The sequence below is a fragment of the Sceloporus occidentalis genome, unplaced genomic scaffold (genome assembly GCF_023333645.1).
Source record: "Sceloporus occidentalis isolate IW3139 unplaced genomic scaffold, rSceOcc1.0.p SCAF_2, whole genome shotgun sequence".
Lineage (NCBI taxonomy): Eukaryota > Metazoa > Chordata > Lepidosauria > Squamata > Phrynosomatidae > Sceloporus > Sceloporus occidentalis.
The window spans coordinates 37,768,149-37,784,163 of NW_028316982.1; the positions used below are offsets into that span (position 1 = coordinate 37,768,149).

At 37.0% G+C, this 16,015-nt stretch overlaps 2 protein-coding genes across 3 annotated transcripts in view; one reads left to right on the plus strand and one right to left on the minus strand.

The window, feature by feature from the left end:
• LOC149318162 (procollagen C-endopeptidase enhancer 2-like) overlaps window positions 1–7,429 on the plus strand; it is a 28,161-nt gene extending 20,732 nt beyond the window's left edge. Inside the window, exons 6-9 of the mRNA XM_089507736.1 lie at window positions 1,981–2,135; window positions 2,958–3,041; window positions 4,740–4,907; window positions 7,181–7,429. Of these exons, the coding sequence (XP_089363862.1) occupies window positions 1,981–2,135; window positions 2,958–3,041; window positions 4,740–4,907; window positions 7,181–7,311 (538 nt within the window). The 3' untranslated portion in view covers window positions 7,312–7,429. The remainder of the gene's footprint in view (window positions 1–1,980; window positions 2,136–2,957; window positions 3,042–4,739; window positions 4,908–7,180) is intronic.
• Window positions 7,430–8,834: 1,405 nt separating this feature from the next.
• TRPC1 (transient receptor potential cation channel subfamily C member 1) overlaps window positions 8,835–16,015 on the minus strand; it is a 34,829-nt gene continuing 27,648 nt past the window's right edge. For both annotated transcript variants that reach the window (XM_089509103.1, XM_089509104.1), the window contains exons 12-13: window positions 15,679–15,873; window positions 8,835–11,073 (exon numbers count right to left, since the gene is read on the minus strand). In XM_089509103.1, the coding sequence (XP_089365229.1) occupies window positions 10,846–11,073; window positions 15,679–15,873 (423 nt within the window). In that variant the 3' untranslated portion in view covers window positions 8,835–10,845. The remainder of the gene's footprint in view (window positions 11,074–15,678; window positions 15,874–16,015) is intronic.

The window sequence follows — 16,015 nt, forward strand, 5'->3', positions numbered from 1 at the left end:
ATACCCCAGTTCTGCTACTGAATTGGGTATTTGTTCTTACAAGAACTAGCGTGTGTTGTCCAATCTCCCTGCTTAGAGGATGGGGAGAAGTCATTTTATTTGGCCGATTCAGACAAAACCAATTTCCATGAATGTAGCACCTTCAGCTGGGTTAGAAACTAGTTAGTCCTCTACTACTGTGATTTCTCTCTTATCCGTCTCTTCCCCCTTTTCATTTTTTGGTCTGGAATTTCTACAGCCTGTGTCAGCTTTGGGTTAGACAGACCTTAGCTTCCCCTCACCATGTTTTTTTCCTCATTTTTTCTGCTCTTTCCCACCCTGGTGCTGTACCCAGTTTTCTTTCTCATTGATTTTTCCTTCCCCATTTCCACCGTGATGGTTTACTAAGCCCCTCCACACCAAAGAGCTGAAGGAAATCTGGGGAGAGTATTACTTGCAGCTGCCTAAAGGCCATCAGAAGTGAATCACCCAAGGCTTTGCCTGCTTAGTGAAGGTCTGGCTCCTGGTGGGTAAAATACTTGTAAAAAGGAAACAACCCAAGATGTACACACTTGGGTGCATTCAGTATCCATGCCAAATTTCAAATGACTATATTTCAGTCTTGGAACTGTGCTGGTGACAGGTATGTACAGTCAGCCCTTCTTATCCACGGATTTTTAATGCATGGATTCAAGCATCCACGGCTTGAAAATATTCAGAAAAAGCATAAATTCCAAATAGTAAACCTTGATTTTCCATTTTATATAAGGGACACCACTTTACTTGATCCTCACAAAGGGAGAGGTGGAATATAAATAAATATTTTATTATTTTATTATTATTACTGTCATTGTATTTAATGGGACTTGAGCATCCACAGATTTTGTTATCCGGAGGGTCCTGGAACCAACCCCAGCAGATAACAAGGGCCTACTGTATATTCTCCATTATTATAGAAAGATTACAGTACATAGCTGTTAGTACTTTGGTTTGGCTATCAAAAGATGCTCATATATGGAGCTGTGCAGTGCAGCTCTACCAGGTGAATTTCCACCTGCTGTGCTATACTCCAATTTGTGGGTCACTGGCTCAGAATATTACCCTAAGGGCTACTGAGGCTTAAAGCCCACTTGCTGCAGAAACATAGTCACTTGCTGCTGCTGTTAACGTAGGCCCTATACAGACAGCCAAAATAAAGCTGCTTCAAGTCACTTTGGAGGTATGGTGTTTCAATGATGCATGCGTGACTTGAAGCAGCTTTATTTTGGCTGTCTGTAACAGGCCGTAGTCTACCAAGCATAAAGTGAGTTTTGAGAGAGTGAGAAGAAGTAGGAGACACCATGATAAAGTCTCATAGTGGTAAGAGTAGCATAGAGAAGCATGGAAACAGAAGAATTAAACAAAGATGATTATACAGTAGGTGGTGAACATGGCTGAAGGGAATGAGAAAGAATATATAAGGAAAGATCAGGGAAGAGACCAGTTATTAGTTTTGTCTTAATCACTAGTGCAAATGTATAAAGACTTGACCTGATGAACCTAGTGGAGAATTTCTGAATTAAATCTGAAGGTTGTATGACTGCATTCATAAACCTAAACACATGCATGATATGTTTCCAGTTTTGTAGTTAAGACAAATTGTACACATCAGTATGTAAACTAGTGAATATGTGTTGTGTAATGCTTCATTTTAGAACTACATGTTTTCTCTTTCCATATTTGAATGTCACTATGTTTCTAAGACCCTAAGTAAATATTTCTGTTGACAAAGATTTCTTCCAGACTTGTGAAGCCCACTGTGTTCTGTATATCCAAGTACATACTTTGTAACAGGAAACATTATGTTCTATTTGAAACAAAATTCTTATTTAAAAAGGAAGATCTAGTTTTCAGTTTAAGTTGATTCAAAATATTTGCATTTTTGTATGCTATGTGCTTTGATACAAAATCTGTTGGCTGCATATAGTTCAGCTAATAGAGGGTTACATTTCTCTCTTTCAGGCCTGTTACATCTGAGAGGAACGAACTGCTTGTTCAGTTTTTATCTGATTTAAGTTTAACTGCTGATGGCTTTATTGGACACTACAAATTCAGACCCAAAAAATTACCCACAACCACAGCAACAACCACCACCACCTTGTCCCCTACCACCACAAGTGAGTGTAAGGCCTCTACATCAGCTGCTTTAGAGGGAAAAATAGCTTCAGTATGAACTTTAATGTCACTGATTACTCTCCTACAGTTTTCTAAATAGAAGAGGATTTCTTGGATCAAAAAGCAGCAGCAGTTTCTTCAAGCCTGAATATTTATATATAGAATAATATCAGATTAGTTTGTGGTATCATATTTTGAACATTATGATTTTCAATGCAAATTGTGTAAATCTTAACACTGCAAGCTGTCATGTATAGATTTTCTGACACTAAATGGACACATGCCTGATGGCTGCTGAGCAGCTATGAGAGATTTGCAAGACCAGCAACTTTTTTCCATTTGAGTGCACCCATTACTTGTCATACACTCGATTACTCCTGTGAGGAACTCATGGTTTGGCTATTGGTAATAATTTGTTTTTTGTTTGTTTGTTTGTTTGTTTGTTTTTTGTTTGTTTTTTGTGAATCAGGAATTCTTTAATCCATTTGACTGCAGCGCATACTTTTAGAGATGGATCTCAAGAATAAAATTTCTGCCCTCATGATCAGCATGACATACTACATGCCTCTTTTAGAGCTAAAGCTGGTGCAGAACTTGGCCAACTGCTAAAAGTAAACACACTAATGTGCAGGGGGTGGAGGAGAGGGTTGACATGACGTCTTTCTGAAGTGTGTTGAGTTTTAAATTTTGGGATGCCAGTTATCTCTGCACATTTTCAACACATAACTGCAGATGCACATACTAACAAGAAAAATGCATGTCCTCTGTGGCTTCTGAAATATTCACTTCACTGACTCTTTATTTTCCAAATCTTTTGGAGAAAGCTATGAAGCCTACAGTTGCCCTCTGCCAACAGAAATGCAAGAGGAGTGGAACTCTTGAGAGCAATTACTGTTCAAGTAACTTTGGTAAGAGCAACAAAGTGGTTTCCCCCCACTTCTTCAACTAGTGACTTAGAAATTTATGTTTAGTTTCAGGGGAGGGTCAGGCCATTTTTGTAAACTACCATTAGTGCACAATGAAATTCTTTCAGATCATGCTACCTGCATGTCTTATACTGGGGTCTGTGACTCAGTTATATTCAGTGAAATGTTTTGATGAGAAGACAGAGTGAATGTGTGTCAGAAGAAAGGGTTTCCAGTCTAAACACAAATAACCAAACAGATGGAGAACTGTTGCTCTATGAAAGTGTTGATTCAGTGACTATGCTGGCATCTTGTTTTCTTGAAACAGCCTGACTTTCTTACACACAGTGATAAATTTGTTTTAAATATTGCTTTACTCCCACTTCCATAATATCCTTTGGAGACATTGCTCTGTCATGTAGAAATTGTTCATTATGAGATCTTAGACTCACATCCTTTCTTTTCCTATTCAGATATACGTATCTTAGCTTTATATGTGGTTTCTCAGTGCAAGTGAGCGATTCAGTTAGCATAATACCTACTCAGTTATCTCAGGACTCATTCAGGCAGGGTGATTTTGTGCCTCACTCTTCTGACATTTAATGTTGCTTCTTGTCACTTCTGTTTCAAAATGCTGCTACATTTTCCTTCTGATTTTTTTTAAAAAACCTCATTACTATGGTTCATAAAGGTGGTTAGCTGATTTCAGTATATTTCTGGGTATCTGCTGTTGACATGGGCTGAGTTGTTAGGTGTGGATGTGTCTAACCCCTCACTTTTCCCCTCACCTTTCCTTCTTGACTTGAGTGGTACTTCTGGTTTAGAATATTCGTGTTCTCTTTCTCCTCCACAGGCTCCTGTTTTGTTTCTTAAAATGAACTCTGTATTGTGAGTGCTAAGACAATAAGATGAAATTCTGTAGATTAATTGTCTCCTTTTTCTGTGAAGAATCATGTAACTACCTTGGAGTTTCCCCTCCCCTCCAATGGCTCCTTTAATTTTTTCTCTCTCTTTATATTAGCAGGAGGAGAAGGTTCTACTGCACATCCTGCCTGAAGCTTTCAGTTCTTGGTGTCCCCTCCCACCTGGGCAGTCATTTTAGTTTGGTAAAACTGAAAGAAAGGGGTAGTGGAGTTAGGCATACCCACAGCAAACATCTTATTATTATTATTATTAACCTTTATTTATAAAGCGCTGTAAATTTACACAGCGCTGTACATACAATCTTTTTAATTAGACGGTTCCCTGCCCTCAGGCAGTTCAAGCTAGTGGCAAACACTCAGAAATGAATTGAAATGAGCCACATTTGGATGCTACACTAATGGTGTTGGTTTTCCCCCCCTTAAATAAGGATGAAAATGTAGCAGTGTTTTAAATCGGATGCGACAGGAAGCAGCATTAGTAGTGACTCCAACTGGAGATCTTGGAGGTCAGCTCTCTTATCCCCATTGCATAGCTATAGATATTATGCTTCCCAGACACCTGCCTTAGCCATACCCCATCCATAAACTGTGGTGCCACATTGTGGGTACTTGGAAGCTAGCAGAAGCTGAATGTTATGCAAGGAAGTATTGAATACTTCCTTCTACAATGAGAAAAGAAAAGACAGGGGTCCTTTATGACCAACACCTAAGTCACCAATATGCGTCTGGCTACTTCATTCAAATTGCATTTTAATTTGTTAATCCTTTATCTTCCTAGTAATAACTGGATCTGTTATCACAACCAACACCAGAGGTGGAAGCTTGCATGCCACAGTATCAATTATTAATGTATACAAAGAAGGAAATTTAGCAATCCAGCAAGCTGGGAAAAATATGAGTGCCAAAATTATTGTCGTCTGTAAGCAATGTCCTCTTATCCGAAGAGGTAAGTGGAAATAGACTTTTGTATTTTACATTTCATCATTGCTTTTCTTATTTTTATAATTAATTTCTTCAGGAGCCAGAATTAAGATTGCTCAGTTACAAAAAGTAAAAAATATCAAGGTAGACTTAACCGAATTGTATTACTCTCTGATGAAGACTCAGGAAAATGCAACAGTCTTATTTGATTCTAGAATTCCATGTCTCAAAACATTTTCAGTTATTCCGATTTATGTAATCCAAAATGGAAATAAATTAAAGAGGAGAGAGAATGATTAGTTAAGCTGCTCCTGCTTTATAAGTAATAGCTATGCTGAAAAAAAGCTTATGATACCAACAAATACATAGCCCTTTGTATCTGAAGTATATGGGGAGAATATGTTCATTTATCTCCTCAATTAATTGGGATTAATCTGTTGGGATTTTTTCTGATTCTATTGAGTAAAGATGAATTTGCTTTTGAGTTTTTCTTCTGGATTGTAGGATATTGAAGGGTTTAGGAAAAAAATAAGACCATTCTAAGAGAACCAGAGAACTGTCACTTGTTATGTTTTATCCATTTTGGATGGCATACAAGTTAAGATTCTGCCTGGTAACCTTTCACCTGATTATTGCAATGTATTACATGTGGGTTACTTGGAAGATGGTCCACAAACTTCAGTTAATGCAAACATAGCAGCAAGGTAGCTTACTGGGTTAAGATCGTTTGGGCTTATTTCTCCAATGCTGTGTCAGCTCCACTGGTTACTAGTTTCTGTACTCCATTCAAAGTGTTTGAAGCCTTAAATGATAGGTCGCAAGTCTATCCAAAGGAATCTCCTTATTCCATAAATTCTATTAAAATAGAATAATAGAATCAGAGTTGGAAGAGACCCCAAGGACCATCCAATCCAACCCCCTGCCATGCAAGAACTCATAATCAAAGCACCCGCAACAGATGACCATCCAGCCTCTGTTTAAAAACCTTCAAAGGAGACTCTGCCACTCTCCAAGGGAGTGTGTTCCACTGTCAAGCAGCTTTTACTGTCAGTAAGTTCTTCCTAACACTGAGGTGGAATCTCCCTGTAGTTTGAATCTGTTGCTCCAGGTCCTATTCTCTGGAGTTGCAGAAAACAAACTTGCTCCATCTGATCTTCAAAGAGTCTTCTTTGTGTGTTACTGCCCACAGTAGCATAAAATAGATGGCTATCAAGAACAGACCCTTCTCAGTAGTGACCCCAGCCTGTGGAATACCTTCCCCTAGGACATCTGTCAGGTTTTATCATTAAATATATTATTGTATGTGGAAAAGCCAGCATGGTGTAGTGGTTTGAGTGTCAGATTGCAGCTCTGGAGTTCAAGGTTCGAATCCTCGCTCAGCCGTGAAACTCATTAGGTGAACTTGGGCAAGTCACACTCTCCCAGCCTCAGAGAAAGCAAATTCCCCTCTGAACAATGTGAATCCACCTCCCTTCACCCTTCATTCCCTTGCACCAGAGGCTACCATGTTCAGGACTGTTCCCAGACTTTTTGTGTAGTACTTTATGAGTATTTTGGAGGGTAAAGAAGCTACTAGAGGAAGGAGATACTGGGACAGTTCATCTCCATCAGCTCTGTAGATCTAAACCACAATCTTTAGCTGGAGTGGCTGTAGCCCAGCCTTTCCTACTTGAATTATACCACTTGTATAATTTGCTTATTATACCATAAGCAAAGATAGATGATTTAATATTCTAACATGCTGACATTAATTCACTTAAGGGTGGAAAGAAAACCAAATTTACAGGAGAGGCTCTTTGTTATAATGAAAAATTACAAACCGGTCTCAGTTTCTTCAAGACATTTAGAGAATTACCTGTTGTTTTAAAAATTAGAGTCAATTTAATAAGGATTAGAACTGAATACATTTTAGCAGTTCCATAATTCACAAGTTTTTTTTCTTCATATCACTATATAGTTATATTATTTATTCGTAAGAGATTACTGGGCCTTCTCCCTACATCTGAAGACACCAGAATTAAACATCTAGCCTTATTCTATCCTATGGAAATCTTTCATAGGGCTCAAGCAGATGAGTGACTTGGAGCGGCTAGAGTTGAGCCCTGATCGGCGTGGGACCATAGCAATCTCTAGTGTACATAAGTTATTTGGATGTCACAGGGTGTCATTCACCTCAGTGAAACCGATCATATTGGCCAGTCTTTACAATGTAAAGGAAACTTGCAAACATATCCCAGTATTTTCCAAAATATATCAGCAATTTTTTTTTAGTATTTTCTTTTTTCATCTTCTCAACAGGTTTAAATTATGTCATCATGGGTCAAGTAGAAGAAGATGGAAAAGGTAAAATTCTGCCCAGCAGCTTTACTATGAGTTTCAAGACTAAGAACCAAAAAATCTTGAATATCTTAAAAAATAAACAATGCTGAAATGTGAATTTTCCAGCTGTGCCTGGTGATATGCCTTCCATAATCTTTTTATATGAACAAAATTGAGGAAATACTTTTTCAAGGTGATGTATTCTCTGGAGTTTTCCAGTACACAATTCCCACTGACTGATATGTCAAATGTCAAAAAAGAAATGCTGTGAAGGTCAATTTTATATTTCAAAATGTTCGGTTATGCCAGCAAACCTGAAAGATATCAGATATCCATTACATTAAGCTCTTAATTTATACTTGACTCAGAAGGATTTTTTTTCTTTAAAAACTGACTCATGTGGTGATACAAGTTCAATATTTATATTCATGTTTAACTAGCTTTCCTGATTCATTACATTATCTCTACACTTAATGAAAACTTTTTAAAATGCATGCTGTAGCTAGATAGGCAGCAAGAATTAAGAGTCATTAAAATAAAAGTAACCCAAGTGTTCTCTGCATACCATTTTAAATCTTACAACAAACAATTATTATTTTTATCCATTTGGAACCATTTCATATTAGTTGCGTTGAATAACTCCTCTCCTCCCTCTTTGGATCTAAGGGTTACTCAAGAACACAAACATACATGTCAGTACATCATCGTGACATGTAACTACTTTTTAAAAGGGTAGTCACAGCATAGGTCCATTGAGGAAAGAATATAAATAAAATATTATCATCATACTGAGGAAGAGGAACCAAAGCCATCTCAGCCAACCAAAAAACAGCAGATGACTAATTGTTAGTTTTCATAGTTTTTCAGTTTTAATCACTCTCGAGACAAACGGAACTAAAATAATTTAAAATGTATATGTACAGGCCAGCTAATAAGTCTTCATTTACATTCCCTTCTGTAAGTAAAGTCAATCAATTAAGATCTTGTAGGATTGATCTAAGAAGGAATATGATAAGAAAATCTTTGTAAGAATTAAGAAACAAGGTAGCTAGAGTAAGTTGACATAGACTTGATGTGGAAACTCCAGGTTCTTATTTCCTTTGTGTAGCCTGGATGAGTTAAGAGCTTATTGTGCTTCATGAAGCTGTTAAGAGGACAAAATGCTGCTCTCTGCACAAGCAAGGGGCATACAAAATAAATATAAACTGTGCTTTAGGGTTCAAATAGACAATAATTCTAAAATACTAACAAAGATAAATTATAGCTGCATTAATCCAGAAATACAACAACATAAAAACTAACTTGATATAAATATTATCTGCAAGGATGAATCCAAAGCCATCAGCTGGATCATTAGCAGGAAGCCATCAAGTGCTTATTATGGCTTTTAGGATTCTGCATTCTATACTATGAATCCTGCATCAAAACACATTCTAATCAGGCATCCTTCTGAGTTTCTACCTCGCTTGTTTTGAGGTATTTATTGTGTTTATTTGTTCTTGTGGAATGATATTGGCTAGGAAATAACATTTCAAAGCACACACATCTCTTCCTTTCAAAAAGAACTATAAAATACCACAGGATAAACATTCTTGATAGGATCTTCATGTAATTCATGAGACAACATCAAAAATGCAGATCATGTCATTTATTTCTATAAGAAAAAATGAAAGCAGAGTTTACAGGATAACTACATGGAGTAAAATGAGACTGGAAATAAAAACAATAGTTCCACAAAATAATCTATGCATAACAGGAAAGATGTCAAAACTATACAGCTTCACCTGGTACATATGGTAGAAAAATTATTATATTCCTGAATATTCTTGTTTTATCTACTAGGTCCACATTAGACAGGCTTTTCGCCAAATAACTGTACTATTTTCTTATCCTGGAAATGGCTAGTCAAATGTTACAGCTAAGAGGCTATAACATGGTAAAAAGCATTCATACAATGCAAGCAAAATTCTGGATTTGCCTTGCCATTTCAACAAGGCAGTCAACTTTTTTCCTTAGAAAATAAGACTGAGTCACATACATATTCTATCATACTCAAAATATTTTAGTTTTACCTCCAAAATGGTTATAATAAATTTCCTCAAAAGGAGGAACTTAGTTATTTCAGACACTTGTATCAGTTATAACTACTTAGATGACCAGCACCTTTTAGCCTTAAATTTTGCAAGTTAACATCTAAACTAGACATTATTAGTGCCTGCTGTATTTACAGCCTATGAAATCAGTCTCCAGTGCACCCAATTATTCTGCAAGCAGGCACACAGCCCACTCTTCCTTTTGGCTTGGTTGGTGGAGAACTCACAAAAACTCTGTTCTACTGTTGTACAACAGGTATGTTCAAGAGCTTGGTGTCCATTGTGAAATCATTTGTGCAATAGATTCAGCATAATTATGAGGATGTATTTTTATTCTTCACCAAAGATGTACCAGATGTTGAATTATGTTTGTGCACCATACCTAACTATGCACTGTTTTGTACCCATTTTTCACAAAGTTAAAAATACAATTTTAAGTTCTGAATTTATATAAATTAGTATAGATTTTCAGTACTTACCATATTATCTTCCTTCTCAGGTGAAAGTACTGGTAACTACATAACTTACAGTGTAAATAAATGAACTACTTGGCATATTAAGAAGCCAAATCAAAATGCATTCAGTATAGGCAGTATGAAGGGAAAGGGAGTTGTGTTAAGAAAGGATTACCTACAAATATAAATCTCAATCTAAGTGTGTTACAAACATGAGGTCTGCTTGGTTAAATCAATGTGACCAAGCGCATTGCATTATAAAATAGAGTGTGCTGCTACTGGGTTGGGATCATAATTTCTTATGCAGTTCTTCAGTTATTCTTCATAATAGCTAATTCTGTGAAAGTTGAATTAATTACAGTGAATATTTCTGGGATTTTTTTAGATAAATATACTAAGAATAATGTTTACATTTCAACATTCATATTTCAAATATTGTGTAAAATTATTCACTTGAAAAAAAGTTATTTTAAATAAATCCAAATGATATGGAGCTAAATGTCAAATCAGATTACCTACTACAAATTCCACTCAATTTCCATTTTTACATAAGGATGAAATCACAGATTCAATTCCAGAATGCTATATTCTTTGGTATCATTCAGTGACAGAGTACAAAAAATATCAAGAAATTTTTGTAACAGCGATATGCTTTTTATGTTTTCTGTTGGTCTCCTTAAAAATTAGTGTTTTAGAAACTATTACATGAACTTTATTCATGCCTTTTAATATCACAGTATCTTATTGATGCCTACATTTCTGTTCATTTTTACCATAATACTAATCCCCATATGTTATGGAAAAGGAAGGACATTTCAATCACCATTCCTTTTCTCAATCCTGCACAGTGCGTTGCTAATGAGATGGCCGAAAGTACACTTGCATTTGGTAGACTATATACAAGTTTAAAATACTGTATTATAGAAAGCTTGAGAAAGAATATGAAAAAGAACAATCTTTTTTCACAACTGAAACCGGCTGCAGCTCATGCAATCACATCTTTTAAGAAAACCAAACAATTATATTTTAAAAATTTGAGGTGGTAACAAAAATATTGGAATAAAACTGTCTAGGTTTAGGTATTTTATTTTAAATCTTAATTTCTTTGATAAAATATGGCATATTTTGAAGTCCGGAAGCCAAGCAAGTCTCTCATTTCATTTCGAAATTTTGACAAGTCTTGTCGTAGTTCATTGAGATTTTCAACAGTCGCCTGATCAGTGCTTTGCATTCTCTGTCTCATGGAAGTCAAATAACGATGCACCAAGCAACACATCACCTTTTGGTAATTCTCATCCCTCTTTTGCTTCAGATTTTTCCACTCCTTAAAGTAAATAATGATAGTGACATATTAGATATGATGTGCAAATGGCTACAAGATTTTCTCAGAAAACTTGGGTATCATTGTAAAAGAAGAAGGGGCAAGATGACCCTGCCAATGTTATGTTTTTCTGACTTTATTAATTTAACTGGATATAGTTTTTTGTGGGTTTTTCGGGCTATGTGGCCATGTTCTAGAAGAGTTTCTTCCTGACGTTTCATCAGCATCTGTGGCTGGCATCTTCAGAGAAGCCTTCAACTTCACATTAACTGGATATATTTAAACACATGCTTAATTCTCCTCTGAAAATCAAGGAAACTATTTTGTTCCACTTGGCAAAAAAACCTTCATGGTTCCAGCAGAATTAGCCACAGTGGACCTGAACTGATTTCCAGTCACCCAAACTGCCCTGCTTGTGTGTGTGCGCCTTTTGTATTTCTTTCTTCTTTTCCCCTTATTACTATCTTTCTTAGGTTGGTTTTTAAAGTTTATTCTGCTTATGAGATCTGTTGCAGATTTACTGATTTTCTTGGATAAATATTTTTTGACCATTTAATGCAGGGGTAGGCAACCTGCGGCCCGTGGGCCGGATGCGGCCCGGCAAGGCCTTGGGACCGGCCCCAGCCCGGTCCTGCCGCCAATTGCCACCGGGGCCTTTGCCGTCTCGCGCGAGGGGGCATGGTGGGGCAATTGTCTATAGAAGCCTCAGAAACATGCATTTATCTTAACATTTTTAAATAAATCAGCAAATTTTTTCACGTGTCCTCCATTTTTTATTTAAAAAGTGCCCTCCATTTGAAAATTTTGTCCTACATTTGTCCCGGTTTATTTATTTAATTGATTTTTTAAAAATTATTTAATTATTTATTTTTTGGCTTCAGCCCCCCAGTTGTCTGAGGGACAGCAACCCGGCCCCCGGCTCAAAAGGGTTGCCTACCCCTGATTTAATGTGAATCCCCTTGCTGCTTGACTAGATTTCCTGGTGTCCTCTGCCAAATATTTACACACTGTACTTATGACAATTTGTTGATAAAATGTGTAGATATTTTCCAAAATATCTTCTACATGCTCAATTCCAGTCATCATCTGCACATATGCATTTTATGATGTGGGCTGACACACTGTTTGCATTTTTTGGAATACACATCACACCTATAAGTTAGATCATTTTTCTATATACAATTACTCACCACTGAAACTAATGCATAGAACATAAAACAAGTATAAGATATGTAGTTGCTCTACAATAGGGGTGAACAAAATGTGGTCTGTGACCCCCAAGGACAAGATTTGAAGTTTTTTTCAGATATTTATAACAGTGTTTTGGTGAACTAAACTATAAGAATCTGTAATTGTTTATATAGAATTAGGAACTTTTGAAGGGCATACAGTCCTATGCAAGTCCCACTGAACATTCTTGGACTAATTTTTGTATAGGATAGCAGCAATATTTTTATCAGTAATTGCTTAATTTAAAAAAAAAAGCAGTTTACACCCAACATTCCTTATTTCACTACATTATTCATTCATTTCATACATTATTCTTTCCTTCATTACACTATTCTATTATTCATTACATGTTAATAATGATACCAGAGTATAGATACTGGCTTGTAATGCTACAATGGGTACCTCAAAATACTGAAACTGACTCTCATCAGCTCTTACAACCGCAACAGGATTTGGTTACAGATGCCACAAGCATATACTGGACAGTATACTATGACATCACCTTACATAAAATGGTATATCATACATTACAAAAAATACATTTGAAAAACAGATGGAATGTAAGATTATTTTGAAACTGAAATGTTATGTTGTCACTTACGAAGTCCATTTTCGACTGCAGAAAAGAAGACATACAACAATGGGTTATCTCCCATTACTACCCAGGCAAGTTAAGAATCACAGAACCAGACTGAGTGATTCAATTATTTTGTCACCGAGTTCTTCCATTCCAAGTACAAAAAGACAGAAACAACACAAGTAAAAGTACCATGTGTCTTTAGTAATTAATCACTGCAACTACTAGAGTTGGTATGGATGTTTCCTTCTATGTGGTCTAGAATGAAACTTCACAGTAAGCAACCAATGTATCATTCTCAGACCACAGGATCCACTCAAAGGGATCTACCAAAACTAAGATCCCAGATATAAGAGGAAACAAATAGTGGCTCACATTCACTAAGTTAACACCACCTGCTCTAAGAGTTCCTTTCCAAATGCAGCCTCAGCCAAGGCAAACTTAGCAACTTTATAGTGACCTACAAAGGAGACGGGCATGGCCCACATTATAGCATTACAAATCTCAGGCAATGGGATATTGGTTGAGAAAGAAATGGAATTTCTGTAGCATTCAGAGTTCACTGTTATGATCCTGACAACACTAAGGTAAGAATGTATCTGACTGATGCAGTTCTGGTGATATAAATCTTCAAGGCTCTATGTACATCCAACTGAGGCCATTATTTTTTAGAGGTATGAAGTACATGTGGATAAAATGAAGATATTACCAAATCTAGTGACCTATACAAAACTTAATTCAATTCTGCATACTGACAGATAGAGCTGCCAGTTCTGAAACCTTTTTGGCTGAAGTAGCAGCTACAAAAAAAGACAACCTTGGCCTTGTACACACAGGCCTTTAGCACGTCCTGGCGACGTGCTAGGGTTGCCTTGAGGTGCCGTTTCCAGACGCCCCACAACCCCAGGACGTCTCAGCTGTGTGGCGCTGTATACACGTCGCGCACAGCTGTGACGTCACTGCCACCTGCCTTCCAGATGGGGGCATGCAGCAGCGATGTGCTCACACTGCCGCAGGCAGTTTGCGGCGGTGCTAAAAGGAGCTGCTTTTTAGCGATCCTTTTCTTTCCGCATAGCTGCACTACGCAATTTGATTGCTGCAGCGCGGTTACGCAGAAAAGATAGGTGGCCACTGGCCGCCTCTTTCTGGCAGTCTGTACCCTGCCCTTGAGAGACAGTAAGCAGAGAGAAAGATCTGAGTATTTCAAAGGAAGATGAAAGTAAGGGCTGTTCGATGGGGCTAAGCTGACCTTTTAAACTTCACCAGGAATTTATGTATTCTCAGACATCTCTGGAGAATATGATATCTTTGTATACCACCAAGAAGATGGAAAACCTCATGAGGAGATCATCTAAATTTGGTAAATATGAACAACCTGAAAATGAGAAATGTGCCATGACAATGACTATCAAACTGAGAAAAAAACTGGAGGACAGAGGATAATCAAAAAGGGAAACTCTTAACTAGTACTGATCACTGGCAAAGGCAACCATCAGGAACTACCGAAGAGAACAGATATCCATGAAGATAGGCTTCTACTAGGTATAATGAAATCATAACATCATGAAGATAGAGTGCTTCTTGTGTGATCTGGAATATATCCATGTAAAATCTCCTATAAGCAAGGAACTGTTTTAACAATTTTAAATCCACTATTGTTCTACAGTTTCAACTCCTTTGAAGAACACAAAGAAGCACCTCCCCAGCTCTTGTCCATAAAGGAGAACTGCCTTAATTACTACTATCTGATAGCAAGCCGAGAGAGCTTTCAATCAGGTCAAACACAAAGGCCAATTTCCATCATTACAGGCATTTTATAGATCAGCATTTTTTTTTCAGAAGCTGAAGATGGCAGCTCAAAGCGGCTGCAGCAGTGCAAAAACATGGTGGTCAGGAGATGAATTGTCATGTTCAGATCCTGAAGAAGAAAGCCAAGATAACTTGAAAATCATAAAGCATTCTAATGTGCTTAGATTATAATTTGTTGTGCTTAGAGGGCAATCTAACATGCTTAATTCAAAAGCATTTATATGCACATGGACCTTTCCCAATAAAGCCATAGCAAAGGTTGGGAAGGAAAGAGGTGGGAATAAAGTAAGAGACACTATCTATCATGGGGAAAATTATGATAGGAAGGAAGGAAAGATGGATGAGGAATTCAGGAGACTAATAGAAATGCTAAAGCAACTTCCCACTACTCTTTTTTTAAACACATCAACTATGTAAAACTTAATAAAGGAAAAGCACAAAATAAAAAAGAGTCAAAGAGTGACAAGGAGCAAGAAAGCACAGAATAAATGCCAGAAAAGAAGGTTTTGGCAGCTTGAGACCAAGGTAGACCGAAAACATCTGATCTGAGCTAGGCAGGAGGAAAAACTGGGAGAGAAGCCTGGATACCGAATAATTAAATCAATCAGTTTGATTCCTGTGATTTCCACCTAACCTGGGTGCTGATGAGAACCACTTCATTGGTGGATGACTCCTTCTTCTAAACTGAGAATAATGAAACCTTATTTTTAGATAATGAACAGAGTTAAGGCTTGATGGGGCTAATAAAAAGAATCTTTGGTCATTGTTATTTTTATGACACTATGTGGCCTTATAGCCTCCAACACATCTTAAAGGCAAACTGCAAAAATTTAATAGTCAAAAAGCAACAGACGAGCATACAGAAAACAAATGCACTGCAGTCTAATTCAAATACAAAAAAGGATATCCCAATGTAATGTCGGTAACACTTAAATATACCTGGGAGAATTTGTTTTATTATGACAATACATGCAATATCTCAAGTTTCTTACCTTTAAGCTATTTTGCCGCTTAACTTTACCAGATGATGTATGAGAACAGATCCACTTACTGAGGCTATTAAATAGATAGCAGATAGTCTTGGGAGAAGGAATTATATTGAAAGGTGGAGGTAGTGTGCATTTGTCATCAAAATAGCTAAGCCATAGCTTGGCACGCGCAAATTTCCATTCTTTATCTTCATGATTCTAAATTATTGAAAACAACAAAGATCAGCTGTTCTCATAAACCACAATTCTGCATTTCAACATTTTGTTAAAGTTAATCATGAGGAATGTTCACATTAACAACAACTCCCATGCACAATGGGAGGAAACAGTGCTCCCAGTG